The 16,024-nt window shown below is 39.7% G+C and overlaps 1 protein-coding gene across 2 annotated transcripts in view; it reads right to left on the bottom strand.

Moving 5' to 3' along the window:
* LOC126284632 (Fanconi anemia group D2 protein) overlaps positions 1 to 16,024 on the bottom strand; it is a 199,848-nt gene that overhangs the window by 126,974 nt on the left and 56,850 nt on the right. For both annotated transcript variants that reach the window (XM_049983707.1, XM_049983708.1), the window contains exons 8-9: positions 11,607 to 11,704; positions 3,781 to 3,949 (exon numbers count right to left, since the gene is read on the bottom strand). In XM_049983707.1, the coding sequence (XP_049839664.1) occupies positions 3,781 to 3,949; positions 11,607 to 11,704 (267 nt within the window). The remainder of the gene's footprint in view (positions 1 to 3,780; positions 3,950 to 11,606; positions 11,705 to 16,024) is intronic.

Raw genomic sequence — 16,024 nt, 5'->3', positions numbered from 1 at the left:
AAAAGGGCGAAAGACAAGCTTTTTTTCTCCGCGCTGAGTTTCGACCACTTCATTTTCATACATTATCCAACGAAGTAAATAGAAATTCGGTATTGTTCATCTTCGAATGTAGCAGCATTTCAATGTACTACGAAAACCCGACTGGCAAGAAAGTTTAGGATGTTTGCCAATATGGCCAACTCTACGTTCTGAATTTTTTCCTATCTGCGAGAAGAGATGGTTGCTAATAGGAATTTTATAAATTGTGAATCACATGCAGTATTCTCGTCACCATAAGAATAATACGAAAATAAACATTTTGCCATGTATTGTTTTGTGTTTGCTGCTATCTCATTTAAATCCTGTCTCCCTAATAAACTACGAAACTAGAGTGAGACAACAGCAAAAAAACGCGGAAGAATATACATATCATGTCATGTTTATATTCGTATTATTCTTATGCTAAATAGTGATACACTCAGAAATGAAGCGAGGCAATTGACTAGATTTTTAAATCTAAGATGACTCTAATTTCTGTGCAGAATGTAATGTATTAGAGGCGCCTGCAAAGATTTTCAAACAGAGAAAAATTTTCACTAAACTCTCGTTCAGAACATCTTCTATCATACCTAGACTATTATTTGGTCCTTGTTGATCATTATCAAAGAAAGCAGCAGTGTAAGTAACAACAAGTAGCAGTCTCTTGCCATTGTTTCGCTAATGAGACAATTCCTTTATCTCTCTTTTTTTTTTTTTTTTTTTTTTATTTGTAAGCTGCGGTAGCGTGCACAAAAGCAAGCCATCGGCGACAGGCCGTAAACACGTAGTATCAGAGTACGACAAACAATGCATGACACAGTACAGTAGTGCATATTCAGCGTAGAGTGACGTAAACACCTATAACAAAGAAAACTGCGCTTATCAGATCAAATAAAAATAAGCAATCAATTCAAACCAGACGAAGCACGTGAAAAAGGAAGGGTGCCAGTATAAATACGGACAGAGTGTCTGATGCATAGCTATGGCTACCTGGTAAAACTTAACTGTTAAGCTTACACCTCGAACCAAACTACTGTAGCTGTATCGTCATTCATTCGACCTAAATTGTCTCATATTACAGTGGACCAACTTTGTTTCGATTTGGAGACGCGGCCTAAAACTTTTCTCTCCCCTTGAATTTCAAGTCTCAAATTTCAGGTGCGGCTTAGATTCGGGAAATTTTTTTTCCCTTGATTTCGAGTCTAATTTTTCAGGTGCGGCTTAGATTTGAGTGCAGCTTAGACTCGAGTAAATATGGTACATGCTTTCAGAAAACCTGCTGTGTTTACACTACAGCATGTGATGAGTTTGAAGAGCAAATGGTGTGCGTTGGAGATACAGCAGAATGCTCCACTTCCACCACTCACAGTAGAGTCGAGTAGACTTCACACTATTTTTACAGTCATGATGTTACTGGTGGGCTTTCAAACATCGACTTTTGGAGCATGTGTGAACAACCCCAGTGTGGGCAGTTTGCATTTCAATTATTCATTTCTTCTGTTGTGTGTGTGCCGCAGTATGCCATTTCAAAGCAGAGGCACATTGCGAATATCTAACAAAAACATCACCCTTATCATTAAAAGGCTTAATCTGTAGCATAGTGAATAACATCATGATTTACAGAGTTACAGGTGTTAAGTTCGAATCAAGCTACATGCTAAAAAGAATTTCCATATCTGAATTAACAGATCCTGGGACTTTTTACGAATATAATACTAGTATGTTCTGCAATACTTGATCTTATTTAACAATTCTGCCTGGTTAGAGAACAAAGGACGAAATAAATATCTGCCTGTTCATTTCTGAATACATGATGATCTCCAAGTGTGTGGTTAGGCAGGAAGCTCAGAGGACAGCTTATATTGCTTAGAGAGTAACAAGTAGCAATCAAATTCATATTCTTCCTTGTCACCCATACTTCACCATTTATTTCTGAATATGTGACGATTTCCAAGAGTGTGGCTAAGCAGGAATCTAAGATGACAGTTTCAACTACTCCAAGTGGAACACTGAGCAATTATGTTCATTTCTTCCTTCTCGGAAGTATTTTGCAAGTTGCACAATCACGAACACATTCCTGTAAAGTGTTTCTCACTACACTTAGATTCTACTGTCACTAAACACATCCATAAACATATGAACTTGGTGCTACAGCAATTGATAAATCGATGGACTCATTCCTGGTCATCTTCACAGTGCCATTATGTCACGATTACGTCAATTCCTGCAAAAAGTAGTGTGAAACGTACTTGATCCTTCAGCACAATGAACAAGGAAAATTTTGCAAGCAATAGACTAGAAGTCACTGCACCCACGTCATCAGAGTATGCTGCACAGGCATTAACTACAGAACATACAGCCCCACATCATCGATTCCCATCTTTCACTGTACTTTGCAGTTTTTGGCTTAATTCACCATGTTAATCAATTTTGCTTTTATTCTGGGTGAGCATAAAGGAAAGATCTCTTACAAATGCTTGTTTTAATGTACAATGTCTTTTTTGTAGTTCATAGCATTTCAGAAAATTGCTCTATTACCTTGATACCAATTTCGTTTTTTTTTTTTTTTTTTTTTTTTTTTTTTGACGAGCTTGTACAGGCTGTTACACATATGTGATTTTTTTAAGAACTGTTTCAATTCATTACCATGAATTATTGTACAAACATTGTATTGTACATTTAATTTCCTTCACTTGTACAGATTTTATACAACATATTGTAGAGGATTATGATTTTTAATCATATAAGCCAATTACACATTTTTGCTCGTGTTTAGGGGGTTTTAATGCTTTCCTTGATTCTGCATTTTCCTCAGTTTTGCGTTTTTTAAGTCTGGAGCACATGAAAATGTAAAATAGGGGTTTCACTGTATTTGTATTCAACCCAGAGTTTCACAATATAATATTTAATTCTATTTCAACTACAATGTGATTCCTAACCACCTACTAAATGAAGAAGAAGAAGAAGAAATCATAATGTTCCACTAAGGATGAAGCCATTAGGTATACCACTAGCTATGACTGGAAGGGGTATGGTAGGATCAGCTGTATGCTTTTGAAAGGAAGCATTCTGGTATTTTCCTTAATGGTTTAGGGAAACCATGAGATACCTCAATTTAGATGATCAAAGAAGTGTATCTGCATGTCATTCCTTTCAAATGTGAATCAGTGAGGTAATGACTGAGCGATCTACTTCAGTATCGCCCACAGTAACATGCTTTGTACAGCACTGGAAGTTGTAATGAACCTTCATGCTGATGACCATTTTACATATTTAGAGTAAATATGCTTCATTACATCAGAATGAGCATTGTTTATTTGTTACATTGATTTTAACTGTTGTCAACTCACTACATGAATCAGCAGAACTATTGTGTAGAACAATTAATGGAAGTACAATTAGGCTGCCTTGGTTACTTGATGTCAGTCAAGGAAATTTAGATAACTGTTATTTGAAGCTGACTGCAGAACGATCCTATGGCTGCCAATGTACATTTTGCTTAAGGGCCATGAACATAAGATAACAGAAATTACGTCTCCTGCAGAGGCATGTAGACTGTCATTTTTGCTGTTTGCATGTGGAACACAAAGGGAAGTGACTAGTAGTGGTAAAATATACCCTCCACCACACATCATAAAGTGGCTTGTGCAGCATGTATGTAAATTCTTCTATAAATATAAATATTCTTTTATAAATATGATTTTCTATCAAAGAAACAGACAAAGGAAATTTGGAAAAAAGTGAAAAATGATAAATACATACCAACAACAGCAATCGGTTTGGCAGAAGACATTCAGCACAGTCACGAACTAAAGATGACAGCACATCAAGACCCAGGCGAGAACTTGTTCTGTTGTCTGCACAAGTGAGTATCATTAACTTTAGTACAGTTTCCTGAGCAAAGTGTCCACCAAAATGAAGCAAGAGAAGCCTGTTGGGAATGCAATTACAGGTTTCACTATGGTAAACACAAACATTCAAGTCATTATATAATTAGTACAAAGGGAATACAGTTACAATTATTAAATAATGTAAGAATCTAGAACAGAGTATCTGCTTTCTCTCTTCTCTCTCTCTCTCTCTCTCTCTCAAGTACTGTAGTTAATCTAATAGTTCCTTCAAAATCTCTGTATGAGTGATATGTACATGTCTATATGACATTGCAGCATCTTCACTGAAAACTGTACACTGACATTTTCTAAATGTGTTTTCTTAAGAATATTTTATCCATCTGCGTTGTAGGCTGTTCAGCAATAAACTACCCTTAATTTGTTGTTACCCTTGTGGTGTTGGTGGTCATCATTTCAGAGACTGGTTTCATGCAGCTCTCCATGCTCAAGTCTGTTCATCTCTGCATAGCTACCGAAACCTACATCCCTTTGAAGTTGCTTAATGTCTTCATCCCTTGGTCTCCATTCATTACTAAATTGACAACTCCTTGATGCATCAGAATGAGTCCTATCAACCAGTCCCTTCTTTTAGTAAAATTGTTGCATAAATTTCTTTCTTCCAAAATTCAATTCAGTACCTCCACATTTGTTACTCAAATTTCTTTCTTCCATAATTCAGTTCCATACCTCCATATTTGTTATTCATCAATCAATTTAATTTTCAGTATTCTTTTATAGCACCTCATTAAAAAGCTTCTATTCTCTTAGTATCTGAACTGCTTATCATCCACATTTCACTTACCTACAAATACAACACACTTCAGGCAAATACTTTCAAAAAAGGCTTTCCTAACAATTGAACAATGGGAAGTCCAGGATGGAATAATAACAATATTATGAAAGGGATAGGTTGCTACTCACCATACAGGAGAGACATGGAGTAGCCAACAGGCACAACTAACAGACTGCTATACATTTTAGCATTCGTCTGATGTAGAAAAGTACAACTCACTTACATATAGCCACTGCCTCTGGCCACTGTAGCCAGACTAAGTCGTAAGTGCAGCGGATGGGAGCAGCAACCCAATGGTGAGGATAAGGAGGGACATGAAGCAGGGAGAGGAGGAGATAACAGGGAGGGGGGAGGTGTAGTGCTACTTGTGGGGGCATGGAGGGACGTCATGGGGATAGAGTAGGGCTGCCTGGTGCAATCAGGAGTTATTGGGGGGGAGAGGGTGCGGAAAGAGAGGAGAAGAAAGGGGGAAAAGGATTAGCACATGTATCGGTAAAATTGAGCTGAATTCGGTGCGGAAAGGGATAGCTCAGTAGAGGGCAGGGACTGCTGAAAGTTGAGGCCAGGGGTTATTGGAACATAGAATATATTGCAGGGAGAGTTCCCACATACACAGTTCAGAAAAGCCCTTGTCAGTCGGAAGGATGCAGAGGGCACAGGCTGTGAAGTAGTCATTTAACCGAAACACATTTTGTTGGGCAGCATGTTCAGCTACTGAATGGTCCAGCTAGCTCTTGGGCATAGTTTGTCATCAGCCATTCATGCGGACAGGAAACTTGTTAGTCAGCATGCCCATGTAGAAATCAGCACAGAGGTTGCAGCCTAGTCTGTAGATCACACGACTGCTTTCACAGGTAACCCTGTCTTTGATAGGATAGGAGATGCCTGTAACAGTACAGGAGTAGGTTGTTGTGGGAGGATGAGTGGCACAGGTCTCGCATGTAGGTCTATCACGGAGATGTGAGCCATGAGGCAAGGTATTGGGAACAGGGGTGAAATAGAGATGGACAAGGATAACGTGTAGGTTTGGTGGATGGCAGAATACCACTGTGGGAAGGGTCGGCAGGATATCTGGTAGGATATTTCTCATTTTGGAGTATGCTGAGAGTTAGTCCAAACCCTCCTGGTGGAGAATACGATTCAGTTGATCCAATCCTGGGTGGTACCGAGTCATGAGTGGTATGCTCCTTTGTAGTCAGACACTGACTATGTGGGAGATGGTAGGTAACTGGTGAGACAGGGAATAAGAGGAGGAGGAGGAGATAAGTGTTTATTGTCCCATCAACAACAAGGTCATTAGAGACAGAGCACAAACTCAGATTAGGGAAGGAAATCGGCTGTGCCATTCTGGCTGGAGATGGGTTTGAACCGTCATCCTCCTGAGTGCGAGTCCATTGTGCTAACCACTGAGCCATCTCGTTTGGTCAAGGTGTAAGAGATATCTTTCTGGTCACAGCAGGAAAGGTAATTTTGGTCTGTGAAGGCCTCTGTGAGATCCTTAGTATATTTGGAAAAAGGCTGCTTATCAGAGCAGACACGATAACAATGGGTAACTGGGCTGTATGGAAGGAACTACTTGATTTGGAATGGGTGCCAGCTGTCAAAGTCAAGGTACTGGTATATCTGATATGGATGTAGGTACTGATGTAGACATCCTTGAGGTGAAAGTCAACATCAATGAAGGTGGCTTGTTCAGTTGAGGACGACCAGGTGAAACAAATGGGGGAAAAGATGTTGAGCTTCTTAAGGAATGTTGACAGGGTGTGGTCATCCTCAGTCCAGATCACGAAGATGTCATCAATGAATATGCACCAGGTGAGTGGTTTGGGATTCTCAGTAGTTAGGAATAATACCTGTAGATAGCCCATGAATATTTTGGCATAGGATGACACCATGATAGTACTCGTTGCTGTACCATGGTTTTTTTTGTAGGTGGTACTCTCAAAGGATAATTAATTGTGGGTGAGGATACAGCTGGTTATGGTGACCAGGAAGGAGGTTGTAGGTTTGGAGTCATTCACATGCTGGGAAAGATCGTGTTCAATAGCAGGATAGCCAAGACCACTGGGGATGAAAGTGCAGAGGGAGGTGAAGTCACAGTTACGAGAAGGGTGAAGCAACAGGAACTTCAACGAATGAGTGGAGGAAATAATCAGTATTTTTTATATAGGAGGCTAAGTTACAGGCAGTAGAATGAATGTGTTGGTCCACTAGTGCAGAGATTCTCTCATTGGGGGCACAATAACCTGTCACAGGCATCTCCTATCACATGAAAGGCAGCACTACCTGTGAAAGTAGTCATGTGATATACAAACTAAGCTGCAACCACTGTGCTGATTTCTACAAGCTGCTGACAAACTGTGGCCAAGAGTCAGGTGGACCACCCAGCAGCTAAACGTAAAGCCCAAGTGAATGTGCTTCACTTCAATGAATGCTTCAATGCCTGTGCGTCTGGATCCTCCCGTACCAACACCAGCTTTTCTGAACTGTGCAGGTGGGAACTCACTCTGTAATAATCCAACATGCCCAACCCCCCCCCCCTCCCCCCGGCCACAATCTTCATTAGACCCCATCATCCACTTACCTATTCCCTTCCCTGTTCCCAACATACCCTTCTATTCCACCAATGCACTCGCTCGGCCTGTTCTTTTCTACATCTATTCCACTCCCCCTACCCACTAAACCACCCAACTACACATAGCAACCCTACCCTGTCCCCATCACGTCCCTGCACACTCTCACAAGCAGCACTACACCCTGCTCCCCCCCCCCCCCTCCCCCTCCCCAATCCATGCCGCCTCCTTACCTCCACAACCGGACTGCTGCTCCCACCAGGTCCAATGAGTTATTTTGCTTCCCAAACAGAAAAACTCATCAACCACTTTTAGCAACACATCTCCTAATCCTAGTTCCTTCAGCACTGCCTGATTTAATTCATTCCATTACCCCTGTTCTACTTTTGTACCAATTCATATTATAATCTCTTTCAAGGCAAAATGCATTCCATTCAATTGCTCTTGCAAGTGTTTGGCTGTCTCTGACAGAATTACAATGTCATCAACAAACATCCCTGAAACTTTAATTCCCTTTCTAAATTTTTCCATGGTCTTCTTCACAGCTTGCTCAATGTTCACACTGAATAACATTAGGGATAGGTACAACACTGTCTCATTCATTTCTCAACCATGGCTTCCATTTTACATCCTTCAAATCTTATAATCTCTGTCTGGTTTTTGTACAAGCTGGATGTAACCTTTCACTCCCTGTACTTTGCGCCTTCTACCTTCAAACTTTCAATTAGTTTCGTCCACTTTACAATGTCCAAAGCTTTCTCTAAATTTACTAAAATTATTAACATAAGTTTAGCTGTCTTCAACTTATCTTCTAGGCTGTCATAGGGTCAGTATTGCCAGGCACATTCCTACATTTCTATGGGACCCGAAATGATCCTCCTCAAGGTTGATTCTGCCAGTAGTTCTTTTTTATTATTATTATTATTTTTTTATTAAACAATTTGTGTCAATATTTTATAACCATTACTTTTTAAACTGTTGGCTCACTAGCATTCACACTTGTTGGCACCTGTGTTCTATGGAATTATTATATTCTTCCTGAAATCTCATGACATTTCACCTGCCTCGTGTCTCTAGCACAACAAGTGGAGTAATTTTGTCAGGGCACACTCATCCAAGGACCATAATAATTCTGAGGGAATGTCTTACTCCAGGGACCTTGCTCTTACTTATGTCTTTCTGTGCTCTGACAAATTCTTCTCCCATCTCCTCTTCACCTACTACCTCTTCTCTTCCAACAACATTGTTCCCTAGTTTGTTTTCCTTCCATCTTTCAGCCTTCTTGTCTTTTCTGAGTACTGGCTTGCAATCTGAGCTCTTGATTTCATAAAGTTACTTCTCTTTTTTCCAAACATATTTTTAATATTCCTATGACAGCATTTATCTTTCACCTAGTTGTGCATGCCTCTACAGCACTGCATGGTGCCATTCCTGATTTAGCATCTTGTACTATCTGTCAACCTTATTTTTTGTAGTCTGTATCCCCTTTTGCCTGCCTCATTTGTGGCATGTTTACATTTCTCCTTTCGTCAGTTAAATTCGATACATCCTGTATTATCCACAGATTTCTATTAGGAGATATCTTTTTACCTGTGTGAGCCTCTGTGCCCTTCACTATTTCATCTCTCAAAGCTACCCATTTGGTTTTTATTTTGTATTCCTTTCCCCCATTTCAGTTAATCATTGTCTAATGCTCTCCCTGGAACTCTTCCACGTTATCCAACAAACCCTCAAAATGTGCATTGAGAATCTGTTCAGAAATAAAATGATCATGCAAACCCTGTCCAGATGAAAGCTGTTTGGACAGTACTTCAGGGAAGGTGGAGTGATGTAAGGAATGCTGTCTTGTTTAAAGAAAAAATATTTCTGAGGATTCTAACACAAATCACAATCTGCAAGTTGATTATCCAGTATGCCACTGTATACCCTCTGACAGGAACATCTCCAGGCATCTAAATAAAGTAATTACTTCCACCCATGGGTCAACACTTCTCAAAATAAAAATACTGAAGGCATTATTAAATTGACTATAATACTTTTCATTCTCCTGTATATATGCCCAATTAATAGGTAATTATGTGCCACAGATTTTTAAGCCATATTTGTATAACAGCCTCCACAAATGGCAATTCACTACGAATACTACTTACAATCATAATTGGCTCCTCTTAAATATTACTTAAAGCTACAATATGCAGAGATGTGGCTTGTCATTTTCTAATTACAATATCTTGTGCTTTTAGAGCTGAAAGAAACAAAAATAGAAGATAAAATTATTAGTGAACCAGATACCATGTTTAGTGGATAGCCAAAATCATCTCTTCTAATCTGTCACTTACTGGAAGCAGAGGCAACCTAGCTATGAACGAAAGCCAAAGGAAGAAAATATTACATAGTAAACTGTAGACAATGTGTTCATTACAGACTAAACACAAGCTTACAATGGACAAGAATGGGGAAGGAAGGTGGCCACGTTCCCTTAAAAGGATCCATCACAGCATCTTCCTCAAGAAATTTACAAAAATGGAGCACAACATAAATAATGATAGCGGGGAGGGATTTGAATGCTATTTCTCCAGAATGTAAGTTCTCTATGCTAACTGCCTTGATACCTCATACAGTTCACTGGAAGAGGAAAAAAAAGACTTGCAACACAGCAAAAAGGAAGACTTACAGTTTGAGGCAGAACGGAGTACTGACTCCAAAACATGAAAAAGGAGAGGCAAAATTTTAGATAAGGAAGCAGAAGAAATAACAATCTGCAACAGTTGGAATTCAAAGTGTAGAGCATTAACAGTCATTTGCAGGTAAGTGATATGTCAAAGCACATTATATACCTTTGGATACTCCCTGTGCAGATCTTTAGGAGTCCATGCAACAACAACATAAACCAGGTGTTGATGAAGAAACGGTAAGAAACTGAAAGCTTCCAACAAGACATACTTAAAATGGTTTCCTTCAAACCCCCCCCCTCCCCCCCCCCCCCCCACACACACACACAGAGACAGAGAGAGAGAGAGTGTTCACATAGAAAGGCAAAAAAAGTCATAACAACCAAAATGGTTGAAATTTGCATATGCCACTTTGGGATAACACAGTGAGACATCTAGGGGTGTGAATGTTGTGTCCAGTATGTTTGTGGGCACACGTGGGCATATGACACAGGAGAGCAGCGGGCAGTTGTGTGTTCTGTCCATCTGACATACCAATACGTATGAGAACATCGTGGCGTTCAGATTGCAAAATTCAACAATTAAGGAGCAGAACATGTTACCAGATTTCTGACTGTGGAAGGGATTAAACTGACCAATATGCATCACTGAATGGTGGCCTTATACAGGGGAGTTTGTATGCCCAATAAATCTGTGAGAAAGTGGAGTGCCTGTTTTTGTGAACACTGGGAGTGTTGGTGATGACCCAAGACCAGGCCAGGTAAATATGGTAATCATAATCACAGTTAAACTCATCAACAAGGTGAATAAACTGATCATCTATCACAATGATGGGACAATTCTGCATGACAGGTTGGGTTACAAGAAGAGAGGGTTCTAAAGAAGCTCAGCAAGCCTCAAAATGAACTGTGTACACAGCTAGCACTGCAGCACCTGTTCCAGACTCATGAAGACCCCGCTTTCCTGGAGCAGATTGCCAATGGTGACGAGAGCTGGTGCCATCACTTTGAGCCAGAAACAAAGGGGACAGCAAAAGATGGAACCACGCATTGTCACCTGCACCTAAAAAATTCCAAACTGTGCCCTCTGCAGCCAAGGTGATATTCACTGTCTTTTTCGACATCTGAGGTCTGACACTTATCAGATTCCTTGAGCACAGAAAAACCATTAACACTGACTTGTATTGTGAGGCACTCCATAGCGCCTATTTGGTAAGCTGTTTTCAACATTAAAACAATTTCAGCGGCATTTTTACCAAGTAGAAAACAAAATTTCACAGTTTAAACTTGCCTTGATAAAAAATGAAACAAAAACAAAAAAACACTACCAAAAACAATCACTGCAGATGAACAGAACAAGTCAGGCTGATAACACAGGTGGCACTGAACTGGATATGAGTTGCACTATACACAGCTAGTGGCAGAAACGACACAGCTAGTGGCAGAAACGCACACGGCAATGTTATTCCAGTTTTTTTTTTTTTTTTGTTTAGTGTGTTCCAAAACATCTTTTTTTTTATATCTACTGGCACATGGTAAATGTACTTTTTCAAAAATGCATGTAAATATAGACAGTTAACCTCCAGACAATAAATCCATTCACAATGGTTTATCTAAAGAAACGAACAGAGAGATAATGAACTGTATTGTGCAACCATCACCTGAACCAATAAGAAGCATGGCTTGATGCAGCACTATCAGCTGTCTGGAGCAGCGTTGATGCAATGGTCAGTAGGGAGTCATGGTAGTTTCTCAAGACCTGTAAAATAAATAAATAAATTAATTACACACACACACACACACACACACACACACACACACATACGGGATGTCCCAGAAATGTGGAGACAAACTTCTAGGAGGGGTACGGCACATCATAAGGACAGAGAGTTGCTTAGTAACCCATGGTCCCATGTATCAGGGTCGGAAAGAAATGATGGAGAAATTTATTTCAAACATTTACTAAACATAATGGGTACACATGGTGTATGGCATGAATAGAACTCTTCTGTTAGAACAGACACTCGAAGTGTGCACCATCAGACACCACACATGCCAGACATCAACGAAGTGTTGACTGCCGGATACGCTCTAACACTTCAAGAGTTCCTTTGACTGTAGCAGCTGGGCAGATGATTCTTGCAAGGTGATCCGTTTCAGACTCCGCAAGGTTGTGAGACCCGAAATATTTCATGGCTCCCCATAAAAGAAATCAAGGCTCGATAAATATGGTGAAAGTGGGGGCCAGTGGATTCATTAATGTGGGAATGACCTTTTCAAATGCCTATGAACATCCAGTCCAAAATAAACAGGCATAATGCTGGAACCACACCCTGTCCCTCAAATTTTCTGGAACATCTTCATGTAAGCGGGGAAGAACCTGTTCCAGAAAAGCCTGATAATTCATGGCAGTTATGCAGGGTGGCAATTATGCAGTCGCTGGCCAAATCTGCCCACACGTAAACCATCAAGCAATGTCTTGCCATGTGATTCCGCACACTGTGGAGGTTTACTGATCCATGCAAATCTTCACTGTGGCAACTGAATACACCATCCCCAGTGAATGTAGCCTCATCAGTGAACAGCACATGGGGCAGGACATGCACATCTTGTCCAGTTTGTTGCAGAAACCACTGTGCAAAACACACACATGCATGATGGTCATCAAGGTGCAGTAACTGCACCTTTTGAGATGAAAGGTGTTAGGCATTCAAAACACACTGACATTGCTACGAGACATTTTTTTAGTTCAAGGCAACGGCAGGTATTGTGGTGCTTGGATTTGTCTTCAAGACATCCAACACACTTTCTTCCATAATGAATGAACATTTCAATCGTGATCTGCCCTCACTAGCCCTGCCGCTTCTTCATGACCCGTACTCACACAAATCTTGATGCATAGGCACTAACAAACTGTGGTGCTGTTGATGTCTGTCCGGGAAGTGTTCTTGATAAATGACCAGCGGCTCATCATTGGCACTCAGCTATTCAATATGTCAGGTTCATGTTTGCAACCTCACTGTTTGTATACAACTCCATACTCCTTATATGCTGGTTAGTGCTTCAATGAATCACATACTTTTCATAAATCATGTAGCAAGAAGCTTCTGATAATGTAAGTATTTACATTTATATTTACAGTGTACAAGGCACTGGCCTACGTATGGCAGAAAGAAAGGGTACAAAATGTCAGTATGATTTATTTACGTTCATACATTATCCAGGACCTCTCGCTCTCTCTTTCTGTGTATGCGTTGGAGGTGGAGCAGTAGATATCACTTTGCTTACTCCATTCCATAAATGAATTCCTATAGTTAAGTCATCACAAGGGGTAAGATTTGTTGTGAGCTGGCTTCCAAGCATGTGCTGTCGGCTGTTCGGCTATTAACTTGCAGCTTTGCTGTTGCTAGCTCTAGTGCTATTTCCTGCAAGATTATTTGAATGGTATCTTCTCTGACTAACCAGGACATCTGCTGGTGCTGAAGTCACATGCTGCAAGCCAGGGCTATACCAGGGACGCTCAACCTCACAGTGTCTTGCAGTCATCGCGGCTGGCTTACAGTTGAGTAAAGAGAGTATTATTGAATTAATTGATGCATACAGGGAAATGCTGTGCATATCTAACGAGAAAAATCACTGTTATTATAGTAAAAATCTGCAACAGACATTTTGCTGCCAGACAACTTTCTGCAAACCTTACACTATCTGACAGATTCACCAGACAAGCCAGCTATCCCCCCACCCTGCTAGCCAACAGTCTCATGGCAAAAACCGCTCCACGTGGCAAGGGTTTTAGGGTTCCATACACCAGTAGTAGTGGCATTGTTGAAGATTAAACACATTTTTTTGTAAGGAGTACCTTGACAGCTTACTTGATAATGTGTGTAGACATAAATTTTGTGGACTCAAATTAAATGGTACTGGCAGCTCTACAATTTTTCTGCTTCTTATTGCACCTTTAAATCATTGATAGTGCATACAACAGTGCATTAGTAAGTTTGATAAAAACATAGGAGATAATTTTTTGTGAAAACAAACATTTATATCTTACAATGTTCATTAAGCTTGATAACAACTTTGTTTCCTAATCTGCATCATATTTGTTTACAGAATAAGTGAACTCTTCATTTGGCTAACATTTCTCCCCCCCAGGAAGGGATGGAAGGGAAAACATTTTGAGGCCCCAACTTGAGACCCTTCCACAACCTAACAGCAGATGAGTGGCCAGGTTTCACAGCATTTTTCTATGCAATAATCTATTTTATGTGTCCTTCAATTCACTGTTCAAACAATCCAACAAAATTTTGTAATAAGAGCCAATCACTGTTTTATATTTTTCCAAATAACCAATCATGATGTCTTGTAAGTCTCAAGAAAACCAATTGTCTCACCAACAAAATAATTTGGTTTTCTCAACGCATTCTCATCTTTGCCATCCCAGTTTTGACTATAGTATTGTATCCAGGACACGATGCTTAATTCATGTTTTATCAACAGGCATGTAATGGTATAGTAAGCGATTCAAATATAGTTTTAGAATCATTCTGATTAACATGATTTTCATCTAGAGTTAACAAACACAGTATCTATTGTGTACGCACCTTCTTCATATACAGGTACAAACATTTTCACACAAAGGCATTCTGAATGAGTTTCTTGGTCTTTTCCAAGTTTGGAAGGAATACAGCCTCAGGAAAGTTGGCACTTTTGGTTCTTTTGAAATGCATGGCTGTGATACTTAATTGGTAGAGCACTGACAACAAAAGGCAGATATCTGAGTTTAAGTCCCAGTCCAGTGCAAAGCCTTACCTTGTCACAAATGATTAAAATATTTTATTTACTTGTCTGTAAGTGGATAGTATGGACTCATTTATAAAAGTATAACATGTTGCTTAGCCTGTAAACTGACTCATTAAACATCATTATTATATGCTGAGGAAAAGCTCTGGAGAATGTAACATTTGGGCCATCGTATCGTAAGTCGCTCCTAGAGCCATTCACTGTCAACTCACTTACGTCTCTCTAATCAACCATCTCGGATTTTGTTGACATTCACACATGTCCCCGATGAACACTGGTAAAGTTTAATGTTTGTCGATGCAATACTGGCTGAGATACAGTCACTTGTTTGACTCCATGTGCGACTTTGTGCACACTGAGTGTGAACTTCTGGCATCTCTGAGCTGTTAAATCTGAGGCAATATTTTGTTGAACAAAGTGAAATTTCATCATCTTGTACAACTTTATGCATTTTCTTAAAAACAGTAATAAAAAGAATTTTACGAGCCATCTTCAGTCTAAAAATTTTGGACAAAATCCCACAAAAGAAAAACAGCACCCAAAAATGTTTCAAAGTTTGTCTTCAGAGAATAAAGGTAAGACGAATGTGAAACTCAGCACATAGTAACCTAACAACAAAGAGTTCTTTAAGTATTCTTTCATTTATGTATCACTTTCCAATACCAAATAAAATAACTACGAAGTTAAACATCTTGTAAAAAGGTCAAAAATGCAGTACTATTTTCCAACAGTCTACAGGTTTGTTGATAAGATGACAGTTTTTGTAAAACTGGGCTATGTTCCACACTTACGTTACAAATACCATTTTATGTTAAAGCCTCAAAACAGTTTAATTCAAAACAACATATTTTAAGCGCCCCCCCCCCCCCCCCCCCCCTGCCCACCACCGCAGGAAGAGTAGGTTTAATTTCCAACATTTGCTAGCAATGCTATGCTACATAAATTTTGGCAAAGTAGCGAGAAAAATCACAGTGTGAATAAGGTTCTAACTCTGGCTTCTTATATCTCATTGATAAAAAGCATGATCAACAGGAAACTTTGGACACAATTACATACCAACACAAGGTTTTCCAATATAAAATATCATTCAGATACTAATTTCTAGTCGGTCTACTTTTAGAAAATATTTTCCATAACTAATTGCAAACTAATCACAATTGAAAGTGCATGTTTTCAAGCATTCAGATAATTATGTTTGATTTTCCATGTCCACCAACAACACCAGAAAATGATGGAAAAACTGGAGGGAATGTACCACAGCAACAAGCTACATGGCAGC

The sequence above is a fragment of the Schistocerca gregaria genome, chromosome 8 (genome assembly GCF_023897955.1).
Source record: "Schistocerca gregaria isolate iqSchGreg1 chromosome 8, iqSchGreg1.2, whole genome shotgun sequence".
NCBI lineage: Eukaryota > Metazoa > Arthropoda > Insecta > Orthoptera > Acrididae > Schistocerca > Schistocerca gregaria.
This window is presented reverse-complemented; position numbering and strand designations above follow the sequence as displayed.